Genomic DNA, 25,213 nt, shown 5'->3' with positions numbered 1-25,213 from the left:
TGTAGGAGTGGACCTGAACGTTCTTCCCGTTCATCTTGTTCCAGTGGAGGACCGTATCCCTGTTTGGCTGGAAGCGGCAAGGCAGCACACAGCTCCCCCCAAACACACAGCCCACCTGGGTGTCTGGAGATCAGAGAATGGTGTGGAGTTGGAGGCATACTCTTCATTAACTTTAGAAGCAGGTCCATAAGTAACACTCTGATGGTGATAACTGATAATAAGTGACTACTCATTTAAAAATGATCTTAAATCGCTCATAAAACATGACCTATAGACATCTACAATCTGACAGAGTGAATGACAAACTATGTCCTCTTAACTATTCCAGAGGACAGATTTATGTTTTCTAGCTTTTTATTTTTTGTTCAGCAACACACATGTTATCTTTCCCAGTCTGCTTTTCTCTCGCCTTCTCTCACATCACCTGACCCACCTGAGAACCTGGGTTAGTCTTTAGAGACAGCTTTGGTTTCTGTATGAGCAAAGTTCAAATGAGGTCAAAAATTATACGAGAATCTAGTAATTCTAGTAGGAAGTGATAGTTTCAGATTTAATCAATGTACAAGACACATTTATTAAACATTTATTTATGTTGTATTTCATTTTATTATTTTTAACATTCTAAGTAAAACCTAAGAGCTATATTTTTAGAAAAAAAAGATAATTTGAGTCCTGGTTCTAGTCCAAATATCAAGCATAACAAATCAAACACAGAAGAACTTTTGTGTTTGATTTGTTTGATATTAGGTTTGCCGAGAGACGGTTTATATTCGGTCTAGCTTACCTCCCTGAACGACGACCAGCCCCGTCAGTAACACGACCGTCTGAACCACAACACTGCCCAGCGCTGTCATTGTCTGTGTCTTCCTCTCTCAGCTGTACCTGTTGTTGGTCTGCTGACAGGACCATGGACCAATGGACATGTCTCGCAAAACTTTAATTTGAGGTGGAGACGTTCCTCTGCATTCTTGGGGAGGAAGATGTGCAGAGGGATCTTGATGGAGAAGTTTTTTTGTATTGTTTTTATTTTATTTATTGTTTTTGTTGAGCAGGCTACACCGTGTCGCGCTGCTATGATGTCACGATGCTTACGTGGCTGCCGCGGCAATCGACATCCTGCCTACCATAAGGGTACTGTCGGCGGTGGAAACAAGAGCTCGGAAATGATCTGGGCTATACCGCCCCCTCACTACCGGACTGAGGCGAACCGAACCGAACCGCACCCTCCGGTGGAAATGCGCCATTATAGCAGGCCTATCGCACCAGTTACTCAAGTTGGTCAGCGCGCATCTGCCAAACAGCCTGAAGCTCACACGCGCACACACACGCATACATACACCGCAAACACGCACATATACAACGCATACACACAAAATTTGAAAAAACTCAGTTTTTTCGCCATAAGGCGCAAAACATGCGCCGCTTTTAACGGCCCAATAAATAATTCAAGAGCGCGTGAAAAAAACGCAGTTTTGAGCATCAAACTGCGTAAAAAACGCTAGTTTCTGCACATCACAACGCATGTAAAAAATGGCGTCTTTCTAGCTTGCTAATAATCTCCACCCTTCTTCTCTCTCAGCCAATACATTTGAAGTGTTTGCGCCCAATCGCTTATCATGACAAGCAGACCAAATCAGTTCACCACAGATCTCCTTTGTGACAATTTCTCCTCTCATTTCTGTTTTTGTTAGTTGTAGCGTCATATGGTTGTATATGAGTGAAACTGCAGTCCTCAGTGTGACAACCGTATATGTGAATGAGGAGTAGAAAGTCTGTATTTCTCACACCACTTCAGTGGGCGTGTTGATGACGCTTCTGCCTGTCTTTGAGTGGCACCCTAAATGATAATCAGCCTGTTGCCTTTTGTTCGCTGAATGGTTAAAAAATATGTAACGTTGGCTCTGCTTTTAAGAGTCATTTGTGGTGAACGAATGTTTCACGTAACATTGTAGACTAAATGTTATGCGCTCAGAAATTTGTTACATTATCGACTGGGGTTTCCACATTATTGCTATGGGTTTAATTACAACTAGAGGTTGAGCGCTCGCAATGCGCGCGCGAAAACTCTACTAATAATAATGGATAAAGTATATTATTAGAATTCAGGACTACTCATTGCCTAAATATAAAAAAGTTAATTTGTGATTTACATTTAATGGATTGATCAGGTGTAAATGATAACTTAAACACAAACAACGTTGAAAGAGTATGTTTCCTCAGAAGAATATAACATGAAAACAGCAGGGAGGTAAAAAATTAAGAGCAAAAGAGGATATATTTAAAACGTATTTATTTATTTGATGTGGACATCACAATTAACATAACAGTTCAGGCACAAACAACTGCACAGCACCAGCCCTGTATGAGCATTTGTGACAAACGAAAAGTGGAAAACCTTAATTTACAAACATAGTAAATACACGTATTTGAAAATGGTTGATTATGACGTTATAATACAAAAGAAAACAATATTTCAAATAATAATAGTAGTAATCTGTTAGAGTTGGTTTTGTTTTGAATCAGTGAAGAAGTCCAATTCCACTGACGGTACACTAAGATAATGGACGAATGTTACAATTCAGCCATTCATAGCCAAAAGATGAATTACAATTTATCTCAATGCAAAATAAAATGGTGGGATCATAAGGATGACAAAAACTCAGTTCTTGTCCAGTGACTAAACGAGAAAACTTAGTTTTTTTCATTTCCATTATCCAGAGACATGTGTTTGTGCTCTTGGACGTGTGCTCTGTGGTGCGTCACCAAGGTCGTCCATGTTGTTGTTGTTGTTGTTGTTGTTGTTGTTGTTGTTGTTGTTGTTGTGGTGCTGAGGTTGCCTCGGTTGTACCCATCACATGGTCCGTTTGACCTTTTCAAATTCTTTCTCTGGTGCAGAATAAATATATCCTCCAAGTCCATCTCAGATGAAGACACCGGACAACATAGCAGCAGACTCTAATCCCAGCAGAGGACTCAGAGATCAGAATCAGACCCTAGAGTCCCTCCTACAAAGCAACCCCTACCCCTAGTAACACCCCTAAATTACAGCGCAAACATGGATCCTGGCACCTGTGACCCCGGTCTTACCCTGCTGTGTCTGATGGTACGGTAGTAAAGTCAGGAGGTTGAACCCTTTATCTCAGACAGAGGAACGACTTCCTGAGGAGAGTGTTCAGTACTTTGGTGGTTTGAGCTCAATCCTCGTCCTTCTTTGGCCTAAGAGTAACAAAAACTTACATTAATAATAGCTTCATAATCCTATTTGTAAAACTACACAGTCCCACATCACTCATAAATTACCCAGAAGTAACCTCCCCATTTTTCTCAAGAAATTCGATGAAAATAAAAATGTGTAGTAAACATGTTATTAATGAAGGTGTAAGTAGTGGTTTTACCTTTACGGGTTTATAATATAGAGACTGATGATGGCGATAATTAAAATGATAACGGGAACATCGACTCCTAAAATGATCCCAAGTGTGCTAGAAGATCTCTCTGAATAGAAAAAGAGAATGTTGCTTATTCTTTCTATAATAATAATAATAATAATAATAATAATAATAACAATAACAATAATAATAACAACATTACACACATTACCTAAGGTGGCTTATCAGTTACTAGTCCAGTAAATGGTTCAGTAAAGAAGACAATGCAGACCTTTGCCTTACCCCCCATGTGTTGTAAACACAATGTTGCTTTTTCCCACCACGGATGGTTTAGCATCACAGAGATTGATTTTGTATTTTCACCAAGAGCCTACCTTCAACAGGGTCCTCCAGTATCTTCAGTTCAATGTGGGTTACGTCCTCTTCGTCTGCGTACCTGAGAGTACACCTGTACGTCCCTTCACTCTGGGCTGATGAGCTCACATACAGCAGGAGGCTGCCTGATTCAGACAGGTCTCTTACACGCTGCTGCCACTCTGGTTCCACCACCTTCTTTCGTCCTGCTTGTCTTCTGAGGATGGTCTGGTCGTGGTTGAAGGTCCAGGTGATGTCATCGAGCCCCGAGGCGTTACAAGGGAGTAACACCTCACTCCCGGGAGCACTTTGCATTGGAGCTGAATTAGATGGACACACAAGTGGAAAAACAGACAGACATATAAGATATTGTTATGAAATCTGCAGAGATTTAGGATCATGACACCATTTACCCTAATTTAAGCAATGGAGAACACAAATCCCAGACCAATGATGTCAATGGTCCAACTTTTCTGCCAATTCTCAGCGGAAGCGGAGTAGACGTTGCAGACCAAAATATTTTCACAATAAAAATATGAAGCAGTACTCTCTTATGTTAGCTATTACTGAGCTTTACTACTGACTGTCTATCTGATATAAGACTTACGGCGCAACCTGATCGTGGCTTTCCTTGCACTGTGTTCATTGTGGACTGAGCAGCTGTAGGTCGATTCTGTGTCATTGTAGACAGTCCTTAAGGAGCCGCTGATGCCATAGAGTCCCTGGTCATCTTCATGGACCTCGGTTGTGTTCTGGAGGACAGTAGCCGGGCGAGGACTGACGGACCAGGTGAGCTGTGGTCTTGGGTAGATTCCTCCAGACTTACAGGTGACAGTGTTGTTCAGTAGCACAATGTCCACTCTAGCAACAGGAGCTGCATGGACATGACACCACATTAAAACAAGAAACGAATAGTAACCATGCCTCATTTGGTTTGCTGCATTTACATTGATACTGATATCAATGGCGTAGTTAGGTATTATTGCTAACCACACCATGAACATCAGAATATATGTACCAAAATACACACACAACTGACATGGGAACGTTGCAATTGTATTTTGAGGTTGAACAAAACACAGGTCTCAGATTGTAGGGTAATAATTGAATCTTAAAGAGGTGTAAGTGGACTCTTAACTGAGTTAATGACCTTTGTTACTGTACTTTATGAAAACATATAGCAAACTACACAATTGCTTTAAAAATTACATAACTGCGTAACTACACAACTTTCTTCATCAACTTGTTTTGCCATTTGTTAAATCCTATGCAAAGGTCCATAATTTTTTTGCTAAAACCTGAACATAATACGGTTTATGGGCTCAAACTACCCGTCAGTGGGTTGCATTATAAAAATATATTTTTTAAATAAGATATGACATCAGGACTCGAGCTCACCTCTCGCCGCCAGGATGATGAAGGTCTCCTGATTGTAATGTGTGGTGCTGGCGTAACACAGGTAGCTGCCCTGGTCCTGGAGGTTCACCCTGGACAGACCAAGGGATGCGTTGCCTCCTGAGATCTGGTCATGGAACAGGGAGGTCCTTCCCTTGTAGAGAGGGTCCTGGTATTCGAATTGGTCCTGGTCATCGTAGTAGGAGTGGACCTGAACGTTCTTCCCATTCTTCTTGATCCAGTGAAGGGTTGTATCACTGTTTGGCTGGAAGCGGCAAGGCAGCACACAGCTCCCCCCAAACACACAGCCCACCTGGGTGTCTGGAGATTGAAAATAATATGCAAGAAATAAGAATAACAAATAATATGCAATAAATTAAAGCAACTTAAAAATCATAATTACTTTTTCCATTTGGGAACCAAGTACAGATATACAATCTATAAAGAATTGTCAAATGTACCCATCTATCTCATCCACCGGATGGCCTATGGTCTGATTAGTCTGATATGCAGCGTTCTCACGGGCACGAAACTTTGACCTTTCAGCGCCGCTGCCATAGCATATTGTCATAGTGATAGCTATTAAGAAGTTACTCCCTGTATACAATGTGGTATATAGACCAAACGTCCTCTGACAATAAACCACTTTCACTTCTATCTCTATCCCTAGTAGCAGGCCTAATATATAATGACAAAAATGTATATTATATTATATGCCTAATATGTGTTGTTATTCGGTAGTGAACCCCAAGTTATTATTTAAGGTTTATTTTAATAGGGACGGATACAGAAACATAGGTAAGCTTGAGACAGTCATCTGATGTTTGCATCAAAGTGTTTTCAGCCAAAGCTCATTAATTGTCCCTTGTCCATAATCTTTCATTCCTTTTTGTGGTTTTATACATGGTCATATGTCTTATAATATATTATATTACATAGTAATATAGGCAATTTGGCCAATGAATTAAGACCGTCATTTGTAACATTGACTGTTTTTTTCACAGAAAATCTTCACCGTTGACTTTTCGGAAAATCGTTATATAAAGAATTTTAAGCCTGGAACCAAGCCAATTGTTCGTCAAGGTAAAAAAAAATCATGCCAAACAGGACTTGAGCTCACCTGTCACTGTCAGGATGACGAAGGTCTCCTGGTTGTTCTGTGAACTTCTGGCGTAACACTGGTACCTGCCCTGGTCCTGGAGGTTCACCGTGGCCAGACGGAGGGATGCGTTGCCCCCTGAGATCTGGTCATGGAACAGGGAGGTCCTTCCCTCGTAGAGAGGGTCCTGGTATTCCAGTTGGTCCTGGTCATCGTAGTAGGAGTGGACCTGAAGCTTCTTCCCACTTATCTTGACCCAGTGAAGGGTCGTATCACCGTTTGGCTGGAAGCGGCAAGGCAGCACACAGCTCCCCCCAAACACACAGCCCACCTGGGTGTCTGGAGATTGAACAGCACCTGGTCAATAACCTTTTAAAACACATAGGTGTGATCCATATTGAGGGGCGAACTACCATATTGCTATTAAATAAAAAATAAGCAATAAATTAAAGCAACTTAAGAATCATAATTTTTCATTTGGGAACCAAGTACAGAAATACAATCTATAAAACAAATTCAAATGTACACATCAATCTCATCCACCGGATGGCCTATGGTCTGATTAGTCTGATATGCAGCGTTCTCACGGGCACAAAACTTTGACCTTTCAGCGCCGCTGCCATAGCATATTGTCATAGTGATAGCTATTAAGAAGTTACTCCCTGTATACAATGTGGTATATAGACCAAACGTCCTCTGACAATAAACCACTTTCACTTCTATCTCACCCCCTAGTATCTAGTAGCAGGCCTAATCTATAATGTCAAAAATATATATTATATTATATGCCTAATATGTGTTGATACGTGGTAATGAACCCCAAATGATAATTTAAGGTTTATTTGAAAAGGGACAGATACAGAAACATAGGTAAGCTTGAGACAGTCATCTGATGTTTGCATCAAAGTGTTTTCAGCCAAAGCTCATTTACGACACTTGTCCTGAGATCGTAATCTTTCATTCCTTTTTGTTGTTTTATACACGGTCATATTAGATTATATGACATAGTTATATAGGCAATTTGGCCAATGAATTAAGACTGTCATTTGTAACAGTGACCGTTTTTTTCACCGAACATTTTCACAGTTGACTTTTAGGAAAATCATTATAAAAAGTTTTAAGCCTGTTTCAAGCCAATCATTGGTCAAGGTAGTCGTGACCATCAAACCTTTTGACACGGGGCAAAAGAATATTTGGAAAAAGGAAGAAAAGGCAGAGGTACAAGACTGTGTTCATTATTTTTGTGAACGAGTGACTAATTAATATAATAGAGGCGCTAAATTTCTTTAAAACATCCAAGTATCACGAGAGGAGATTGTTGAGTAAGATTTGTTGGCGCCTCTTTTATATTATTTATCGTAGCCGGTAATCAACTTGTGTGGACTTGGAATACAGTATTTTTTAGTAAACTCCCGGTACGCTTACTAAGTTGTTGATGCTTCGTTTTACGTTTAGGGACCCAAGTCGTTCTACTGCAGAGGTTTGGTGCTATTTTGAGCAATATTAGTGGTTAAAAAAAGTGCAGATTTGGAAGCGTTCGCAGTGCCCCTAGCCATTTACATGGAAGCCATTTGGGCTGCAACACTGTCACAGACAGAGCTCCACAAATCCACACACACCTTGCCTGCGTTCGTAGCAGAGTGGATCATTCACAAGGGGGTTGGCATAGAATACAATGTCAACGATCATGTTAGACATATCACCAGGCTTAGATTAGACGCTTACCTTTTCATCTTTAGATTTCAAAATAATCCTGCATAAAATATAAATAAAAAAGGAAAACTTTCTTCATATTAGTTAATACATTTAGTCAAGCTTACCTCCCTGTATGAGGACCTCCACCATAAGAAACACGGCTGTTTGGACCAGAACATAGTTCTGGACTGAACACTTTTCTGTCATCTTGTTGATCCTTTCTGGCTCCTGTGTGTAGAGTCTGCAGCATGGCAGTGGACTTCAGTGGAACAATAACATAATAGAGAGGAACGCAAAAGGAAGGAAATGGTAGCAGGGCCACCCTGTTTTGCCTGTAGTTTTGTTCGTTCCAGTTCTAGACTGTTTCCAGAAGTTGTTTCAGATTAGACAGAGCAAGTATGAACTAAGGGGAATGTGCATGTTTACAAAGATAAAGATAAGAAAAATGTGAAACAAAGATGTGTATCAGCAAAAGGAGTAAACATGTGGGATGCCTTTTGCCTATGAAGGTGGATTTAGGCAGGAAGTGAGTTCAACTGTGGTGCGGGGAAAACAACCAGATCCTGAACAAAAAGGAGTGGACTTCGGCAGGAAGGGGGGGTCATGAGGAGGTTGGATGCTGTACTGACCAGGCTCAAATTGGTTAGTGAAATCGAGCACAACCTTCCTGCAGCAATATCTTACCTGATTGGTGGGTGGACGTCTCCTGACAAAACCAAAAATTCAGCACGAGCGCACCTAACATCGCTTCCGCTGTTTCGTCAAAAGAGGCTGTCAAAGAGGCTAGATAATCTTTATCAGAAAATCAACGATTTCCAGCTGTGTTATAACAAGGCCAGGAAATAATTCATTTTAAAACCGCAACATAATCAGTCAGATGTCTATTAAATGACAGTTGCCCACAAGGCGATTCTATACGCCTCTTCTTGAATTGCTTCAGATTTTAGTCAGCAGAGGCTTGTAATGATTTGTAGCATGATAAGCAATATAAGGCGCAAGGAGCAGAACAAATTGACTAACTGGTGTGCAATAACCGTACCAGTCAGCAGCTGCTGTTGTTGCATACTTGGCTCAGAAGGACCATGGAGCAAAAGAGACTCCATCACCTAGCAGTGATGTTTGTTGAGAGTGATGTTCTTGAGAAAATAGATCCTGAACGAGTGATTGATAGATTTGCCACCCTGGAAGTGAGGCAACATAGTTTAGTGCTCCCGAAATAGTAATCTGTTTCTCATAGTTTTAGGCTAGTAGGCTACATGTTGTACTCTTTGATTTTTTTGCGTCACAAGTTGTATACAACAAATACCTCAAATTTGTTATTACAGATCACATCCATTTGATTTTCCCTTAATCTTTTTTAGTGCTGTCAGTTTAACGCGTTATTAACGGCGTTAACTCAAACCAATTTTAATGGCGTTCATTTTTTTATCGCGCGATTAACGCTGTTTTTGCTTGACAAACGTGGTAGTTTTTACACCTGCTGTCTAGCAACAGCTAGTCTTGTAGAAAAACTACAACACCATACCGGATCTACACTGAAAACAAAACAACAAGCACGCAGCACGAACTTGTTGAGGCAAGCAAGGATACTGAGCGGGTGAAAAACTCCTTAAAAGTGTGTTTGTGTTTGTGTGTCACTCTGTTCGAGCCTGCTGCACGAGAGTTCAATGTTGTCATTAGCTGTTACGTCTTTCTGACCAATCGCAGTTCAAGGCCCACCTGGGCTGTATCACTCCGGGAGGGGCCGCTCAGTTACTCCCCTCTAGACAAAATCGACTTGGTTGCGATGTTAACAGTTTGTGAGTGTTGCGTCTGTTGAGTGAGTGAGAGGTTGCGGGCGCACAGCTCAGGCTGCCGGACGGCGCTGCAAGGAACTTATCCCGCAGTAATCAGCCCGACAGCCCCGAAACGTTAACGGCCCACCGGGAATTCTCCAGACTCTCCCGATTAACACTCTGCCACCGTATGTGTGTGTGTGTGTGTGTGTGTGTGTGTGTGTGTGTGTGTGTGTGTGTGTGTGTGTGTGTGGGGGCGTTATTCGATAGCCTGGTAATGTGTATAGGCCTACTTACAGTAGGAATATTCATACTGGTTTAAATGTTTTAAATGTTATAGTATTTCCCATCTTTGCTTCCGTGCTACTGCGGCTGCCCCCTTGACTAGCTTACTTAGCCCAAGGGTCCACTTTGTTTGGACAGAGATGTGTCGGTTGGCATTTGAGAATCTGAAGGCCCTGTTGGTCAGTGCCCCAGTCCTGGCTGCCCCTGACTTTAACAAGCCATTTAAACTGGCTGTCGATGCTAGTGATGCTGGGGTTGGTGCGGCCCTACTTCAAGACGACTCGTCAGGGGTTGAGCATCCCGTTTGTTATTTTTCAAAGAAGTTTGACATTCATCAGAAGCATTATTCTACCAATGAGAAAGAGGCCTTGGCCCTTATTTCTGCTCTGGACCACTTCGATGTGTATGTCTCTTCCAGTCAGGTCCTGGTGGTCTACACTGACCATAACCCACTTGTGTTCATCAGCAGAATGAGGAACTCCAACCACCGGCTGATGCGTTGGAGTTTGTTCCTGCAGGGCTTTAACCTGGAAATAAAGCACATCCGTGCAAGGGACAATGTGCTCGCAGATGCCCTTTCAAGGTCATGAGTGTCAGGAGCATATGTGATACAGCTTTTCATTTATTTTGTTAATTTGATTTGTGTAACTTGGCGGTTGCCTAGAGCAACCATTTTAAGGGGGCGGGGGGTGTTATGTGCAGATCTGCTCCATGTTTTGCAGTGCTCCTGGAGCTCCTCCTTCAGCTCCTCCTTCTCCTCGTTACCTGGCACCTGTTGTTGCCTTTAAAGCCTGGGAGGCTTCATTCACTCGGTGGCCAGCCAGGGCTAGCAGCATGGTCCCCATTCACCAGTTTGATTAACCTTGTTACAATAAACCCAGTTTTCTTATATTCAATCGCTGTTTGTCTGTTCCATGTTACTTCCCTCGAGCCGGGTCGTAACAATGACATATATTGCATATGTAGCGGGTACAAATAGTTACTGCGCCTTTAAGACCATGACGTACACGGAAAAGGAAAGAGAGGCGGGATAGAAAACGAGCGGGAAAAAGGGAGCGGGAATAGTGAAGGATTCCGGCTGTGTGTAGGTTTATTCGTTTTGTTTTATCAGTTCTAAGTTCAGTCTAGTACGGTTTTGCGTCGCCTTGGTCGCTGGGAGTGATGCGGTTTTTTTGAGCATTTTGTTGTGGAGTAAGTCTGGACGTCAGTGAAAGCTCTCCATGTGAGAATTACGAAGGAGGAAGCTGTGCCACGTTGTTGCCTTGAGCTGCCCGAAAGCTAAGGACGTTTCGGGAGAGGTTTGCCCTGCCAGCCATCGTACATCCCGACGTGCGATCTCTGCTTCCAACCCTGCTTGATGTCTGATGGTACGATAATAAAGTCAGGAGGTTTAACAACTTCCTCAGTCTTGTCCAGCCATGCTCCCTCACAAGAAGGACCTGGGTTAGAATCTTACGATGGGGACGATGTTTTCTGGGGGAAACATTGTTATACTTCCGATTCAGACGGCTGAGAGATGACGCCAAAGACAGTGACCGCACTGAGCAGTGTTGTGGTTCAGACGGTCGTGTTACTGACGGGGCTGGTCGTCGTTCAGGGAGGTAAGCTGGACCGAATGTAACCGTCTCTCGGCAAACCTAATATCGAGAGTTCTTCTATGTTTGGTTTGTTATGTTTGATATTTGGACTAGCAGCAGTACTAGCACAAACAAAAAACCAACTCTAAAAGGCATCAGAGAACATAAGTCTGTCGTCTGGATGAGTTAAGAGGATTTAGTCGTCGTTCACTATCTCAGATTGTAGAGGTCTAAAGGTCATGTTTTATGAGTGATTTAAGATAATCTTTGAGTAGTAACTTATTAACTTGTATCTCCAACAGTGTATTACTTACGGACCTGCTTATAAAGGTAATGAATAGTATGCCTCCAACAACCCCTGTTCTCTGATCTCCAGACACCCAGGTGGGCTGTGTGTTTGGGGGGAGCTGTGTGCTGCCTTGCCACTTCCAGCCAAACAGTATTGCAAACAGTATTGAGACCCTCCACTGGGTCAAGAAGAATGGGAAGGATGTTCATGTCCACTCCTACTACGATGACCAGGACCAACTGGAATACCAGGACCCTCTCTACGAGGGAAGGACCTCCCTGTTCCATGACCAGATCTCAGGGGGCAACGCATCCCTTGGTCTGTCCAGGGTGAACCTCCAGGACCAGAGCAGGTACCTGTGTTACGCCAGCACTTCACAGTACAACCAGGAGACCTTCGTCATCCTGACAGTGAGAGGTGAGCTCAAATTCTAATCTCATAGAATGATATATATATATAAAAAAAATTAAGTAATATTGAGCAAACTCTTTTAGTTTGTTTTAATGAGGTACCATGTTGTTGCAGCTCCTGTTGCTAGAGTGGACATTGTGCTACTGAACAACACTGTCACCTGTAAGTCTGGAGGAATCTACCCAAGACCACAGCTCACCTGGTCCGTCAGTCCTCGCCCGGCTACTGTCCTCCAGAACACAACCGAGGTCCATAAAGATGACCAGGGACTCTATGACATCAGCGGCTCCTTAAGGACTGTGAACGATGACACAGAATCGACCAACAGCTGCTTAGTCCAAAATGAACACAGTGCAAGGAAAGTCACGATCAGGCAAATCCGTAAGTCTTTAAATCCAGCAAGGCAACAGTCAGAAGTAAAATAGATTGTCAATTGCGGCAACTTAAAGTGTCATTTCCGCTTATACCTATCATGAGAGAGTACTGCTGTTTTGTGAAATTATTATTGTGGTCTGATCTACTCCATCTTCGTCTTAAAATGCCTGAAAAGTTGGACCATTGACGTTATTGGTCAGGGATTTTAACTGTCCTACATCGTTCAAATTTGGAAAAATTGTGTCATGGAACAATTTCTCATCAGATTCTATAACCATATCTTGGGTCTCTCTCTCTGTCTGTCCACTCGTGTGTCTATCTGAATCAGCTCCAATGCAAAGTGCTCTCGGGAGTGAGGTGTTACTCCCTTGTAACGCCTCGGGGCTCGATGACATCACATGGACCTTCAACCACCACCAGACCATCCTCAGAAGACAAGCAGGACAAGAGAAGGTGGTGGAACCAGAGTGGCAGCAGCATGTAAGAGACCTGTCTGAATCAGGCAGCCTCCTGCTGTATGTGAGCTCATCAGCCCAGAGTGAAGGGACGTACAGGTGTGCTCTCAGGTACGCAGTCGAAGAAGACGTAACCCGCATTGAACTGAAGATACTGGAGGACCCTGTTGAAGGTAGGCCCTTGGTGAAAATACAAACACATGTGTGATGTTTTTTTTTTTTTTTTTTTTCATAATTCACATATTTATTAAATTTCCACAAACGGTACTTACATGGTTACTAGGTCATAGGATAGAGGGATTATTTGTTTATCAACACGGCGGATTCGCGCGCAGAAAGATGGCAAAAAGAAAATTTGTTTGACCGGTTGCCATGGTTATCTCTGTGTGGTTAATTTGCAGTTGCAGTGTTAATTAGCGATTTTGTCAGCTTACTGTTACAATAAACTGTAATAAGACAAGGCGGATATATGCTATAGAAACTAGAGTATCTGTGATATAAAGGCTGGGACGTATTTCGAATTATAAATATGTACAATCCATAACGTTAGCTCTCTGGCTCATAGCTCAGCGGACTAGAATACCTCCCGTTGCCAAGTTGTAGCTATGGTCCATCCTATTTATGTGAAAAACTTTATATTTGGATTGTAAAACGCATGAAAATATTAATGAATGTTCTTAATTTATTTTCCTTGGCAAGTGACCATGGCATATGCATAATAATGCCCTTCGAGGTGTCAAAAACATGTTTGATCGATCGTAATTAAAGGGGACTACTTTTTGAGGGAGATGAACTCAGAATATACATTTAATAAGCATGCAATACGAAAAAGAAAAAGCACAATTATTAAAGTATTTGAATTGTTTGATTATGTTGGCAAGCAAGAAGTAGAATAAATGGGCTAATCAGTCTTATTAAAAGGATTTGTGCAACCAACCGCACAAGACATGATTGCGGCTCTTGTCGCTCTCGTCTCTTTCTGCCAACGACATGCGTGTAGAGCGGGGAGTGACATAGAGTGACGTCACATAGACTGATAACCCCTCTATACAAAAACACATAACACAAAATTCATAAATTTCATAGCTTCAATTTCATGGCGGAATACACTAAATGAATTTCCAACACTCAAGAAAAAAAAAAAAAATCATCAACCATTCAAATAGCTTAAGGTTAGTTCGTAAAAATAAATAAATAAAATATTGTAAATTAAGATGTATTGTCAACTATTCAAACAAACAAATGGTTAATGAGATTAAGTAAATGTTCTACTAAAAAATTAATAGAAACCATACCAACAAACGGGCCAATGTTTCTTTTCCTTTCTTCTCCCCCCCGGGAGTGTGACATGATCAGACCCCACAATTAATTACAGGCTAATGACAAAAATCTAATACATTTGTTACCGTGGAACCGGTGAAGTTAGCTGCATTCGCAGTTATAGCTGTATTAGGTGGGGTCATTGTCCACCTTTATGTGGTCCCAAAACCCTCCCCCCCCCCCCCCCCAATTGTCACTTAATCTGTTCAACATGCATTCATAAAATACAGTTTCTGTCATGGCATTGACACATTCTTCAACTTGTAGGGCCTTTGGTATCTTCCAGTGCCTTAAAATAACTCGGCAGGCCGTTATTATACCCACAATAATTACAGAAAACTCACACTTTGATACATTAGGTATTTGAGATTTGTCCCGCAGTAAACAGAGCTCTGGGCTTAAAGGAATTTCTGACCCAAACCAATTGCTTAAAATAAAAATAATCTGAGTCCAGAGAGGTCTGACCGTAGCACACTCCCAGATACAATGAAGAAAAGTACCAATTTCAGCTTTACACTTCCAGCATAGGTTATCATTCAATAGTTTCATTCTGTGGACTTTAGAAGGAGTATAAAAGTAATAACTATGTCATATTTTGTATTGTGTGAGCTTTCCCATTGCCTCTCATATATTTACCACAATCCGCCAAAATCTTTGCCCAATTGTCACACTTGATCTCTACAGCAATGTCCCTCTGCCAAATCAATCTCATAATATTAGAATTATATGAATTAGAATTCATATAATTCATGGCATTATTGTCAGCAACACTGTATGGCTTAGAACTAATACAGCTCCGTATCTGCAAATAAATCTGTGTGATGCTTACACCATCCGTGGTGTGAAAGGGACATCAGGCTTGCAATACTTTGATGTCAATGTACATTGTCTTTTTTTCACCTCTTGCTAATATTTGTTTTTATTATAGTAGTATTAATAATGAAAATAATTATAAAAAATCTATTATTCTAATCTATTATTTTGGAAGAAAAAATGAACTTTTCTTCCTCTGCTTCAGAGGGATCCAATATAACACATCGGATCACATTAGGAGTCTTCCTTGCAGCCATCCTTTTAGCTATCATCAGCATCATCATCATCTGGTAAATACTATACTGCACATTTTATTAACTGTGATTATGTCAAGAAAGTTGGTGAGGTTATTTCTGAGGTTATTTCATTTATTTGCGATGTGGGACTGATCTGTGGTTTTACAAATATGATTGAGATGAATCCATTACTAATATAACTCTCTTTAATCTTAGGAGTTAGTAATGTCTTAGTAATGTTACTTTCACAAAAAGTAATCAGTAATACATAGTGCCTTTCTTAAAGTTCACAAGATTGTAAATAAAAACAATCAAAACACAACTGGCAAATATGGGTTCTGATGAACATAATACATTTAATACATTAGTAAAATAAGCTGTTGACATAGCTTTGTGAGAACAAAGGATTTTACAATGTCATTCAAATTGTAACTTGTGCAAACAGGCTCAGTCAGCAGCCATTTTCTCAAACTGTCCCATGTTGTCCAGTATTCATGAACAACAAGCTGGAGAGTGGACACTCACTGTAAGAGTTTCAAGACAGTGGCACACTTGATCCACCAGGGGGCACAGGATCCATCCTCCTCCCTGCTCTGGTTAATGTCTGTAATTGATTCTTCTGCGGTGTTCTTTTTGAGCCAATTTCGGATATCCATTGCTAAATGCTAAATTGTTGTTGCCGAAGAAGTTCGATGTCGCTGCCGTGTGCGCTATAGATATACTATATACATGGGTGTGCGCATTTTGCACACGACGCCGGCCGGGGCACAGTTAACGCGCCCCTGTCATAATTATAATAACGTTCTTATCGGTTTAGTGAACAAAATAAATGCAGCAAACAATGGTATTTAATGGAAATTGTCACAAGTTTCATTACAATTTGTTTTGTGAGCAAGTATTTTACATTTACATTTACATTTAGGGCATTTAGCAGACGCTTTTATCCAAAGCGTCTTACAATAAGTGCATTTGTTACAATAAGTACATTTGTCATAAGAAGTGAAACAATATATCGCTGTCGGTACAGTAAGGACGTTCATAGAACCAAGTGCAAGTATTACAATCACTAGGGTAACCCATTCCCAGTGTAAAGCAGCGATAGCAGCTACTGTAGATGCTACACAATTAAGTACCTTGTACAAGTGCCAGGACGTACAACATTCAATGGTGGCTGTGCATTGGTTTCTATGCAGAGTCGAGTTGAACTCTGAACAGGTGAGTTTTGAGTCTTTTGCGGAAGCTGGTGAGCGACTCTGCGTTCCTGACATCGGTAGGGAGCTCGTTCCACCACTGAGGTCCCAAAACAGAGAAAAGTTGTGACTTTGCTGATCGACCTTTGCTTGCTCTTAGCGATGGCGGTACCAGACGTCCAGCTGAGGTAGTTGAGCGGAGGGATCGAGCTGGGGTGTGTGGCTTTACTAATGCTTGGAGGTAGGCAGGGGCAGTTCCATCGACTGTCTTGTATGCCAGTACCATCATCTTGAATCTGATGCGAGCTATTACAGGGAGCCAGTGGAGGTCTCGGAAGAGGGGGGTTACATGTGAGAACTTTGGTAGGTTGAACACGAGGCGCGCTGCCGCATTCTGGATGCGCTGTAAGGGATTAATCGCAGAGGCAGGGAGTCCAGCCAGGAGCGAGTTGCAGTAGTCGAGGCGGGAGATGACCAGTGATTGGACTAGAAGCTGAGCTGCTTCCCTTTTGAGGAAGGGCCGGATCCTGCGGATGTTGTAAAGTGCAAATCTGCAGGACCGGGCCACCGCAGTGATGTTTGTGGTGCAGCATAACTGATTGTCCAACACTACACCAAGGTTTTTGGCAGTTGGAGAAGGAGATACAGTGATGTTCTCAACAGTGACCAGTAAGTCCATGTGTGGGCAATCTTTCCCTCGTATTAGGAGGAGCTCAGTCTTGTTGAGGTTAAGCCTCATATATTTTTATCAAAAAAAAATATTTTTTTCAATTGAGGGTGCAAACAATTTAGAACCGGGCCTGTTGTGATAGTGTTACTTTATCTTCTCTATAACTGTCTTAGATCATCTACCGATGTCCCCAACTGATGGAGAAGGGACATCTAGTCTCCCATCTTCACCTCTCCTCCCTCCGGAGCTGGAACGTTCAGCTAATTATTTGTGGTCTTTATGTATTTGATGATACACTGCTATGTTGACATTATTATGTGTGTGTTTGCACAGTGCTACCTTATATGCAGTAGCATTACAAAGGGTTTTATGCAGTGGTGTAACAATATTGTTGAACTGTATGTTTGAATACAGCCTGCAGGTCAAGCAACATCCAGCCCTCCAGCTCCCTCTAGTGAAACAGCCTGCAGCAGGTGAGTTGTGTTCATTTTATGTTACAGCTGCAGTCAGTTAATTAATACCAATAATTCCCAATCTTGTCTGTCTCTTTCTGTCTATCTCAGTCAGGTGCTACTGCGGTTCTTAGAAGTTGACTGGGTGTGGTAGGGGCTGATTCTGACCTCTAACTCCTCTGCCGGGATTAGAGTCTGCTGCTATGTTGCCCGGTGTCTTCATCTGAGATGGACTGGGAGGATATATTTATTCTGCAACAGAGAAAAACTATGACGGACAATGTCATGGGTACAACCGAGGCAACTTCAGCACCACAACAACAACAACAACAAAATGGGCGTCCTTGGTGACACACCACAGTACACACGACCAAGAGCACAGACACATGAATCTGGATTAATGGGAATGAAACCTTTTATGACTAAATACAAAACAATTTGTAGTTTGGTCACTTGGAAAGCGGTGAGATTTTTGTCTATTTTGATCCCACTATTTTCTTTTACATTGAGATTTGTAAGAAGTCGTGAAACTTAAATTCATCTTTAAGGCTATGAATGGATGAATTGCAACATGCGTCCATTATCTATTAGTCTATTATTTGTGTACCGTCTGTGGCATTGGACTTTTACACAGATTTAAAACAAAAGCATCTCCAACGGAATAAACCTATTGTTTATTAATATTGTTAATTTTATATTTGTATTATGATTATTATATTATACCTGTGTTACCCGTGTTACCTGCGTCACCGGTGTTCTCGGTGTTCCTTGCCTTTTTGCGTTAATAAATTACCCTTTACCTGAACTGTCTGCTATTGGGTCCTACCTGCCAACCGTTAACCGTGACAAAATGTCTCTTTACACTCAACCAAACAGCTCTCTGATATTATATGTTTTGAATTCAATATAACAAACCCCGAGTGCAACCAGACTGCAGCGGAGATACCGGGAGAGTAGCCTTGCTTTCCTCACAGAAACATGGCTGAATGATCTCACCCTCGATTCATGTGATACTGGATGGCTTTAAACTCGTGAGAGTGGACAGGGGGCAGCATCGCTCCTTTTTATCTCCCTAGAAAATTTTCACATGTCATTGCCATTACCGTGTACATCCCCCCCCCCCCCGTCTGCTGATGCTGCTTCTGCTTGCAAGCTTCTACTCACTGTTGAATCACCGTTGCAGACATCCAACTCCAAAGCGCTCCTTCTCATTTCTGGGGATTTGAACCACGCCCCCTTGTCTTTCCATTCACCCAATATGTCAACTGTGACACCAGAGACAATAGAATTTTTGATTTGTTTTATGCTATCATCAAAGATGCCTATAAATCAAAACCCCTACCCCCATTGGGCCGTTCTGATCATAATCCGGTCCACTTGACCCCTGGTTACATACCCCTAGTAAGAGACAACCACCAACTAAGAAGTATATAAGGAAATGGTCTGATGAGGCAAGCATGGCTCTCAAGGACTGTTTGGACAGTGTTTTCCAAATAATAAACCCTGGGTGACCCCTGACCTGAAAAACTTGCTGAATCTGAAAAAAAGGGCTTTTGCATCTGGGGATAAAGAGTTGAGAGTGCAAAAGGATGTGAAGAGGGAACTAAGAAGGGGACAGGACGCCTACAGGAGGACATGGGAGTAGCGCCTTCAGGGTAACAATGTCAGGGAGGTCTGGAGGGGTTTGAAAACTATGTCGGGCCATAGCAAAGTAGGAGGTTGTGGACCTGAAGATGGGGACAGGGAGTGGGCAAATAAGTTCAATCTATTTTTTAACCGATTCGATTCGGAGGCCCCCGCTACCACTCAAGGCCCCGCCCACCAGGGCCCAGTCCAATCGGCACCACCAGTCTACGCCACCAGCCTGCTCCACTCCGGGGTTACCAGAGTCGAGTAACTCCCCCCCCCTTGTCCATCTCCACCTCCAGTAGCGCTCTTCACAGGTGACACTGTTGTTCACTAGCCCAATGTCCACTCTAGAAACAGGAGCTGCAACGACATGGTATCGCATTAAAACACGAAACTCAAACAGCTAACGTTTGCTCAATACAACATTTATATTTATTTATAGGATGGAATCCTATACAAATAGAAATTGAGCTCACCTCTCACTGTCAGGGTGACGCTGGTCAGCCAGTCTTTCTCGGAATTGCTGGCGTAACACAGGTACCTGCTCTGGTCCTGGAGGTTCACCCTGGACAGACCAAGGGATGCGTTGCCCCCTGAGATCTGGTCATGGAACAGGGAGGTCCTTCTCTTGTAGAGAGGGTCCTGGTGTCCCAGTTGGTCCTGGTCCCGGGAGTAGCGGTGGACCGTAAAGTCCTCCCCATCCCACCTCTTGACCCATTCCAGGATCGTGTTACTGTTTGGCTGGAAGCGGCAAGGGAGCACACAGCTCCCCCCAAACACACAGCCCACCGGGGTGTCTGGAGATTGAACAGCACCTGGTCAATACCCTTTTAAAACCCGTAGGTGTGATCCATATTGAGGGGTGAACACTCGTACAATTGTCCATTGCTATTAATTGAATAATATGCAATACATTAAAGCAACTTAAGAATCTTTTCCATTTGGGAACCAAGTACAGAAATACAATCTGATTAGTCTGATATGCACAATTCTCACGGACACGAAATGTGTGAATGCGCTTTGACCTTTCAGCGCCGCTGCCATAGCATATTGTCATAGTGATAGCTATTAAGAAGTTACTCCCTGTATAAAATGTTATATACAGACCAAACGTCCTCTGACATCAAACCACTTTCACTTCTATCGCACCCCCTAGGGGAGTGTGCCTATATCCCCACAGCTCTATGTCCCCACAGCTCTATGTCCCCACAGCCCTATGTCCCCACAGCCCTATGTCCCCACAGCCCTATGTCCCCACAGCTCTATGTCCCCACAGCCCTATGTCCCCACAGCCCTATGTCCCCACAGCCCTATGTCCCCACAGCCCTATATCCCCACAGCCCTATGTCCCCACAGCTCTATATCCCAACAGCCCTATATTCCCACAGCGCTATGTCTCCACAGCCTTATGTCCCCACAGCCCTATGTCCCCACAGCCCTATGTCCCCACAGCCCTATGTCCCCACAGCGCTATGTCCCCACAGCGCTATGTCCCCACAGCCCTATGTCCCCACAGCCCTATGTCCCCACAGCCTTATGTCCCCACAGCCCTATGTCCCCACAGCGCTATGTCCCCACAGCTCTATATCCCAACAGCCCTATATTCCCACATTTCACTGGCATCGTTGGAACCTGCCTCACTTGAGCCACAACATCTTGTCGGTATTGAGCCAGGGTTAGCCCTAACCCTACTCTTACCCTGTCTGCTATGCTTTTCACCAAATATTGTGGGAAATATTTAAACTCATTAATTTACTATAAAGTGCTTCCAAAAAAATCATGTTTGAGGATAGGGCATAAATTGAAGGGAAATATAAGGAACACAATACCTAATTTTGAAAATGTCCCAGAAGTGTGGGACCATAGGGCTTTGGGAACATAGGGCTGACGCCCCCCCCCCCCCTCAGTATGTAGTAGCAGGCCTAATATATAATTTCATACATATATTATATTATATGCCTAATATGTGTTGTTATGTGGTAATGAACCCCAAGTTATTATTTACGGTTTATTTGAATAGGGACGGATACAGAAACATAGGAAAGCTTGAGACAGTCATCTGTTGTTTGCATCATACACTTTTTTTGCCAAAGCTCATTCACGACACTTGTCTCGTTATCTTTCATTCCTGATTGTGGTTTGATTATATTACATAGTTGTATAGGAATTTGGCCAATGAATTAAGGCCGTCATTTGTAACAGTGACGTTTTTTCACCGTTGACTTTTCGTAAAATCGTTGTCTAAAGAGACAAACGGAAGAAAAGGCACATACACAATAGGTACAAGACTACATTATTTTTGTGAACGGGTGAAGGAACTACTCATCCCATAAACCATTGCAAACCTTTTCGCAATGGTTCCAACCCAATAGTTTAGCGCGTTTCTTGCATCTTATAACCTTAGTCATTATTATATTGTTTATATTATTAATACAAGTTGTGTCATATATTCTGTGTGTGTGTGTGTGTGTGTGTGTGTTGTGGCAACCCCCTCGTCGTCGGCTGGGATTTCTCTATGAAACGCTCCAACAGGGTTGCGGTGCAACGATTTCTTTCGTGCAGCTCAGGAAAAAACGGTGAATAGAATATAATTCAGGTTCTTCCACAATGGGGAACAAGGGTGAGGGGGCCTCCGTCAGGCCCGTCGTCGGGGTCGGCTGGGAAACGGCCCCTGACGCCTCCCTCAGGCCTTGTTCACAATACCACCGTCTGTCGACGGATCTCATTGACTTTGCATGGGGCGCTCGCGAAATACATTGTGGGTCCGTCCGTTCTGGCGGCTCCGTGGCCTGAGTCAAAAAGTTGAGGAATGTTCAACTTTTCAGGCAGCGACGGATCCGTCGGCCAATTAGACTGTGTTATGCAAATATACGCAAGGCCACTGTCCAATGAAATCGCCCTTGTAATACAAACCGGAAAAACACACGGATACGTCAAAAAGCCCTCATCCGGGGCACACACACACACACATGTGTGTGTGTGTGTGTGCATATGTATAGTGTTTCATATCGTGTATAGCGCTGACATCGACATGGTACGATGACAGCGCTATACACGCGTCATTGTACCATGACGCGTGTATAGCTGCTAGTGCTATATCATAGGGTTAGGGTTTTATTGAACTCTTACTCTATTTTTATCATATATTATATATCAACATATTTTTCAAAATTAAGAGCTCATTCCCTCTAAAACTCTCTAATATTCCATTAATCTAAATCCTGGTTGCTAGGATGGTAAGGATTGAGTTCAGTGGCATCGCCCACTTGACTTTCGCAGGGTTTGTTGGGAAAAATAGTCTGCCTAGTTACTTGAACAGATAAACTGAGACGGAGAGGAGATAAAATTGTCGGCACGAGGGCCTCGGATTTATTTAGTAAGGTGAAAAAGGTTATACTGAGCTATAGAGCGTAAGAGATCGTTCGAGCGAAAATGCCTAAGTCCCTAACAGCGCTGAGGTCGTCCGGAGCTTCGCCTCTGTAGAGGTTCTGCTTCAAATGAGCGTGATGTCCTTCACAGTGTATCAGTCTTATGTGTTTTCTTCTAGCGAATTGTGTGTTGCGAGTTGTGTGTGTCAAGGCTGGTGTGGGGGTTTCTCGAGAGCACCTGCCTGGCCTTGAGCACCCCGGGCTGTGGCCGAGTGTTATCAGCAGATAGATTCGAATGAGTGTGCATTGTGTGAGCATCTGACGGCCCCTATCGTTGGGACATGTCTTCATGTCCCAACGATAGGGGCCTTAACGTGTGCCTATATCTGTACTGTATATGTGTTGTGTTTGTTAGGTTATTTTGGCCATCAGGTTTTCACTTGACTTTAAACTAGATGTCTACGTATTTAACTTGTGGCTCCTGCAGGAGCATATACCATCGATTCACTATATAACAGCGCGTGGTACGTATACTTTGGATGTTTACTTACGACATTATGGCTTTTAATCAAAACCTCTATGGAGCAAATTAATGGGATTTTTACATCACGAACCACACTGTTGCGCTCTATAGTGATTTTTTTTTTAGCAACACTGGCCAGACGCGTCTTTAGATCCGGGGATTCAAGGGTATAGCCCCGGATCTTTTGGGAACAGCCCCGGATCTATGTGCCGTCAAATAATAAATAAAAATACATACTGGTAACAATGAGGAAAATAGCCTCGTAGAGTAGACTTTTATGTGGTTGTATTGCCAGCAGCCACAGATGCTACATTGTAGCGAGTGAAAACCGCATCATACTGACTTGTTCATATATGGGCTGATTTAGAATAATTTGTTGCAATATGTTGCAAATTCAAAGTTGGTATTCTTTCTTCTCTATCTATAGCGCACCACGTCAATATTGCTGTTTCCTGCTGCTCTAGTTTGCACAGGTTCAGGAGACCCGCAGTGAATTCACCCTGGTCCACTTGACATCGGGGTAGGTGCATGACAGTGTTTATTTGGCTATAGGCTATTCTAATGTCTCATTTTGACTGCTGGTGTATGTGGTGCACTTTCCTATCCTTAACGAAAACATTAACCTACTCAGTAGGCCTGCCCCGACGTGAGTCTGACATGACGATTGGTCTTTCCTTTCCTTCTAAAACTACATTACAGTTGCATGTTCATCAGCCCGATTTTCACATTTTACCCCTGTCTTAAAAGGATTCTTGGCATCAGCCCCGATTGTTTTCAATTTGGCTCAGACAGAGCTCCACGCATCCACACAGACGTCGCCTGTGTTCGGAGCAGAGTCGATCGTTCACAAGGGGGTTGGCAGACTGGAAAAATATTATTGTTATATTAGTAACGGCAAAATAGCATAGATTACTATGTCAACGATCATGTGAGAGATATCACCAGGTTTACATTTACCTTTACCTTTTCACCTTTAGATTTCAAAATAATCCTGCATAAAAAATAAATAAAAAGGAAACGTTCTTCATTTTAGTTAATACATTTAGTCAAGCTTACCTCCCTGAATGAGGACCGCCAGCATAAGAAACACGGCTGTTTGGACCAGAACACTTTTCTGGACTGAACACTGTTCTGTCATCTTGTTGATCCTTTCTGACTCTTGTCTGTTGAGTCTGTAGCATGGCAGTGGACTTCAGTGTAACAATAACATAATAGGGTGGAACGCAATAGGAAGGAAATGGTTGCAGGGCCGCTCTTATCTCGCCTGTAGTTTTGTTCCTGTTCCATAAGCCCTTGGGTGTTTCATGTCATACCAGTGGGCAATCAGAATCCTTAACAGAGCAGAATATCTTGAACCAACCAATAAATAATATATAAATTCAAATGCACTTACATTTAGAGACTTATTGGAGTTCAAAACAATGCAAATAACGTAAGCATTGTGAAAAACATGATAGTTCAAGACTGTATCCAGAAGTTGTTTCAGATTAGACAGAGGAAGTATGAACTAAGGGGAATGTGCATGTTTACAAAGATAGAGATAACAGATACAAAGATAGAGAAACAAAGATGTATATTGGTAAAAGGAGTAAACATGTGGGATGCTTTAGATGAAGAAATTAAAATGTGTGACACGGTACAAAGGCTTAAAAAATAATGAAAAAGGCATGTGTGGCACTGTCAATATGAGGGTGGATTTATTTTGTGTCATAACTTTGCATGTAAAATCTATAAAATATGCAGGAATTCATGAATTAATGAAGACAAAGACAAATCAAATCATCATTAACATGCATATACAGTATATAGTAAACTAAAATATATAAGTATTTGATTACTATATTATAATACAGATAAAACTAAATTACCCAGAAATAACCACCAACAATGTTTTCAACGAATTCATTTTAAAT

General features: G+C 42.3%; 2 protein-coding genes across 5 annotated transcripts; one reads left to right on the top strand and one right to left on the bottom strand.

Moving 5' to 3' along the window:
- Positions 1-2,165: 2,165 nt before the first annotated feature.
- LOC307088612 (butyrophilin subfamily 3 member A3-like) lies at positions 2,166-24,446 on the bottom strand. 3 transcript variants are annotated; one of them, XM_079754556.1, is made up of 7 exons: positions 24,357-24,446; positions 19,886-20,206; positions 5,142-5,459; positions 4,351-4,617; positions 3,764-4,063; positions 3,396-3,495; positions 2,166-3,216 (listed from the first exon to the last, which is right to left on the bottom strand). In XM_079754556.1, exons 1-6 carry the CDS (start codon positions 24,436-24,438, stop codon positions 3,398-3,400), a joined length of 1,386 nt encoding a protein of 461 aa, XP_079610682.1. In that variant the 5' UTR covers positions 24,439-24,446; the 3' UTR covers positions 2,166-3,216; positions 3,396-3,397. The 3 variants fall into 3 exon arrangements, with proteins under 3 accessions (XP_079610682.1, XP_079610684.1, XP_079610683.1); XM_079754557.1 differs by lacking the exons at positions 19,886-20,206; positions 24,357-24,446 and adding exons at positions 6,259-6,576; positions 8,058-8,287 and having other exon boundaries at positions 2,167-3,216; XM_079754558.1 differs by lacking the exon at positions 3,396-3,495.
- On the top strand, positions 11,040-18,585 carry LOC307088614 (CD276 antigen-like). Of its 2 annotated transcripts, none has more exons than XM_079754560.1 (7): positions 11,040-11,359; positions 11,498-11,593; positions 11,946-12,275; positions 12,384-12,650; positions 12,973-13,272; positions 15,438-15,522; positions 17,743-18,585. In XM_079754560.1, exons 2-7 carry the CDS (start codon positions 11,509-11,511, stop codon positions 17,840-17,842), a joined length of 1,167 nt encoding a protein of 388 aa, XP_079610686.1. In that variant the 5' UTR covers positions 11,040-11,359; positions 11,498-11,508; the 3' UTR covers positions 17,843-18,585. The 2 variants fall into 2 exon arrangements, with proteins under 2 accessions (XP_079610686.1, XP_079610687.1); XM_079754561.1 differs by having other exon boundaries at positions 11,040-11,593; positions 17,743-17,801; positions 17,892-18,585.
- Positions 24,447-25,213: the final 767 nt, after the last annotated feature.

Source organism: Pollachius pollachius (genome assembly GCF_949987615.1).
Source record: "Pollachius pollachius genome assembly, chromosome: 17".
In the NCBI taxonomy this organism is placed as follows: Eukaryota; Metazoa; Chordata; class Actinopteri; order Gadiformes; family Gadidae; genus Pollachius; species Pollachius pollachius.
This window is presented reverse-complemented; position numbering and strand designations above follow the sequence as displayed.

What these genes read in the sequence shown, in the direction of transcription:
- LOC307088612 (XM_079754556.1), bottom strand. Translation starts at nt 24,438, where the DNA reads ATGACAGAACAGTGTTCAGTCCAGAAAAGTGTTCTGGTCCAAACAGCC. An exon ending in CGTCACCCTGACAGTGAGAG is followed by an intron (nt 5,460 to 19,885) that starts GTGAGCTCAATT and finishes TTCAATCTCCAG; the next exon opens with ACACCCAGGTGGGCTGTGTG. An exon ending in ACTGGAGGACCCTGTTGAAG is followed by an intron (nt 3,496 to 3,763) that starts GTAGGCTCTTGG and finishes TTTTCTATTCAG; the next exon opens with AGAGATCTTCTAGCACACTT.
- LOC307088614 (XM_079754560.1), top strand. Translation starts at nt 11,509, where the DNA reads ATGACGCCAAAGACAGTGACCGCACTGAGCAGTGTTGTGGTTCAGACG. An exon ending in GCTGGTCGTCGTTCAGGGAG is followed by an intron (nt 11,594 to 11,945) that starts GTAAGCTGGACC and finishes TCTGATCTCCAG; the next exon opens with ACACCCAGGTGGGCTGTGTG. An exon ending in AGTCACGATCAGGCAAATCC is followed by an intron (nt 12,651 to 12,972) that starts GTAAGTCTTTAA and finishes TATCTGAATCAG; the next exon opens with CTCCAATGCAAAGTGCTCTC.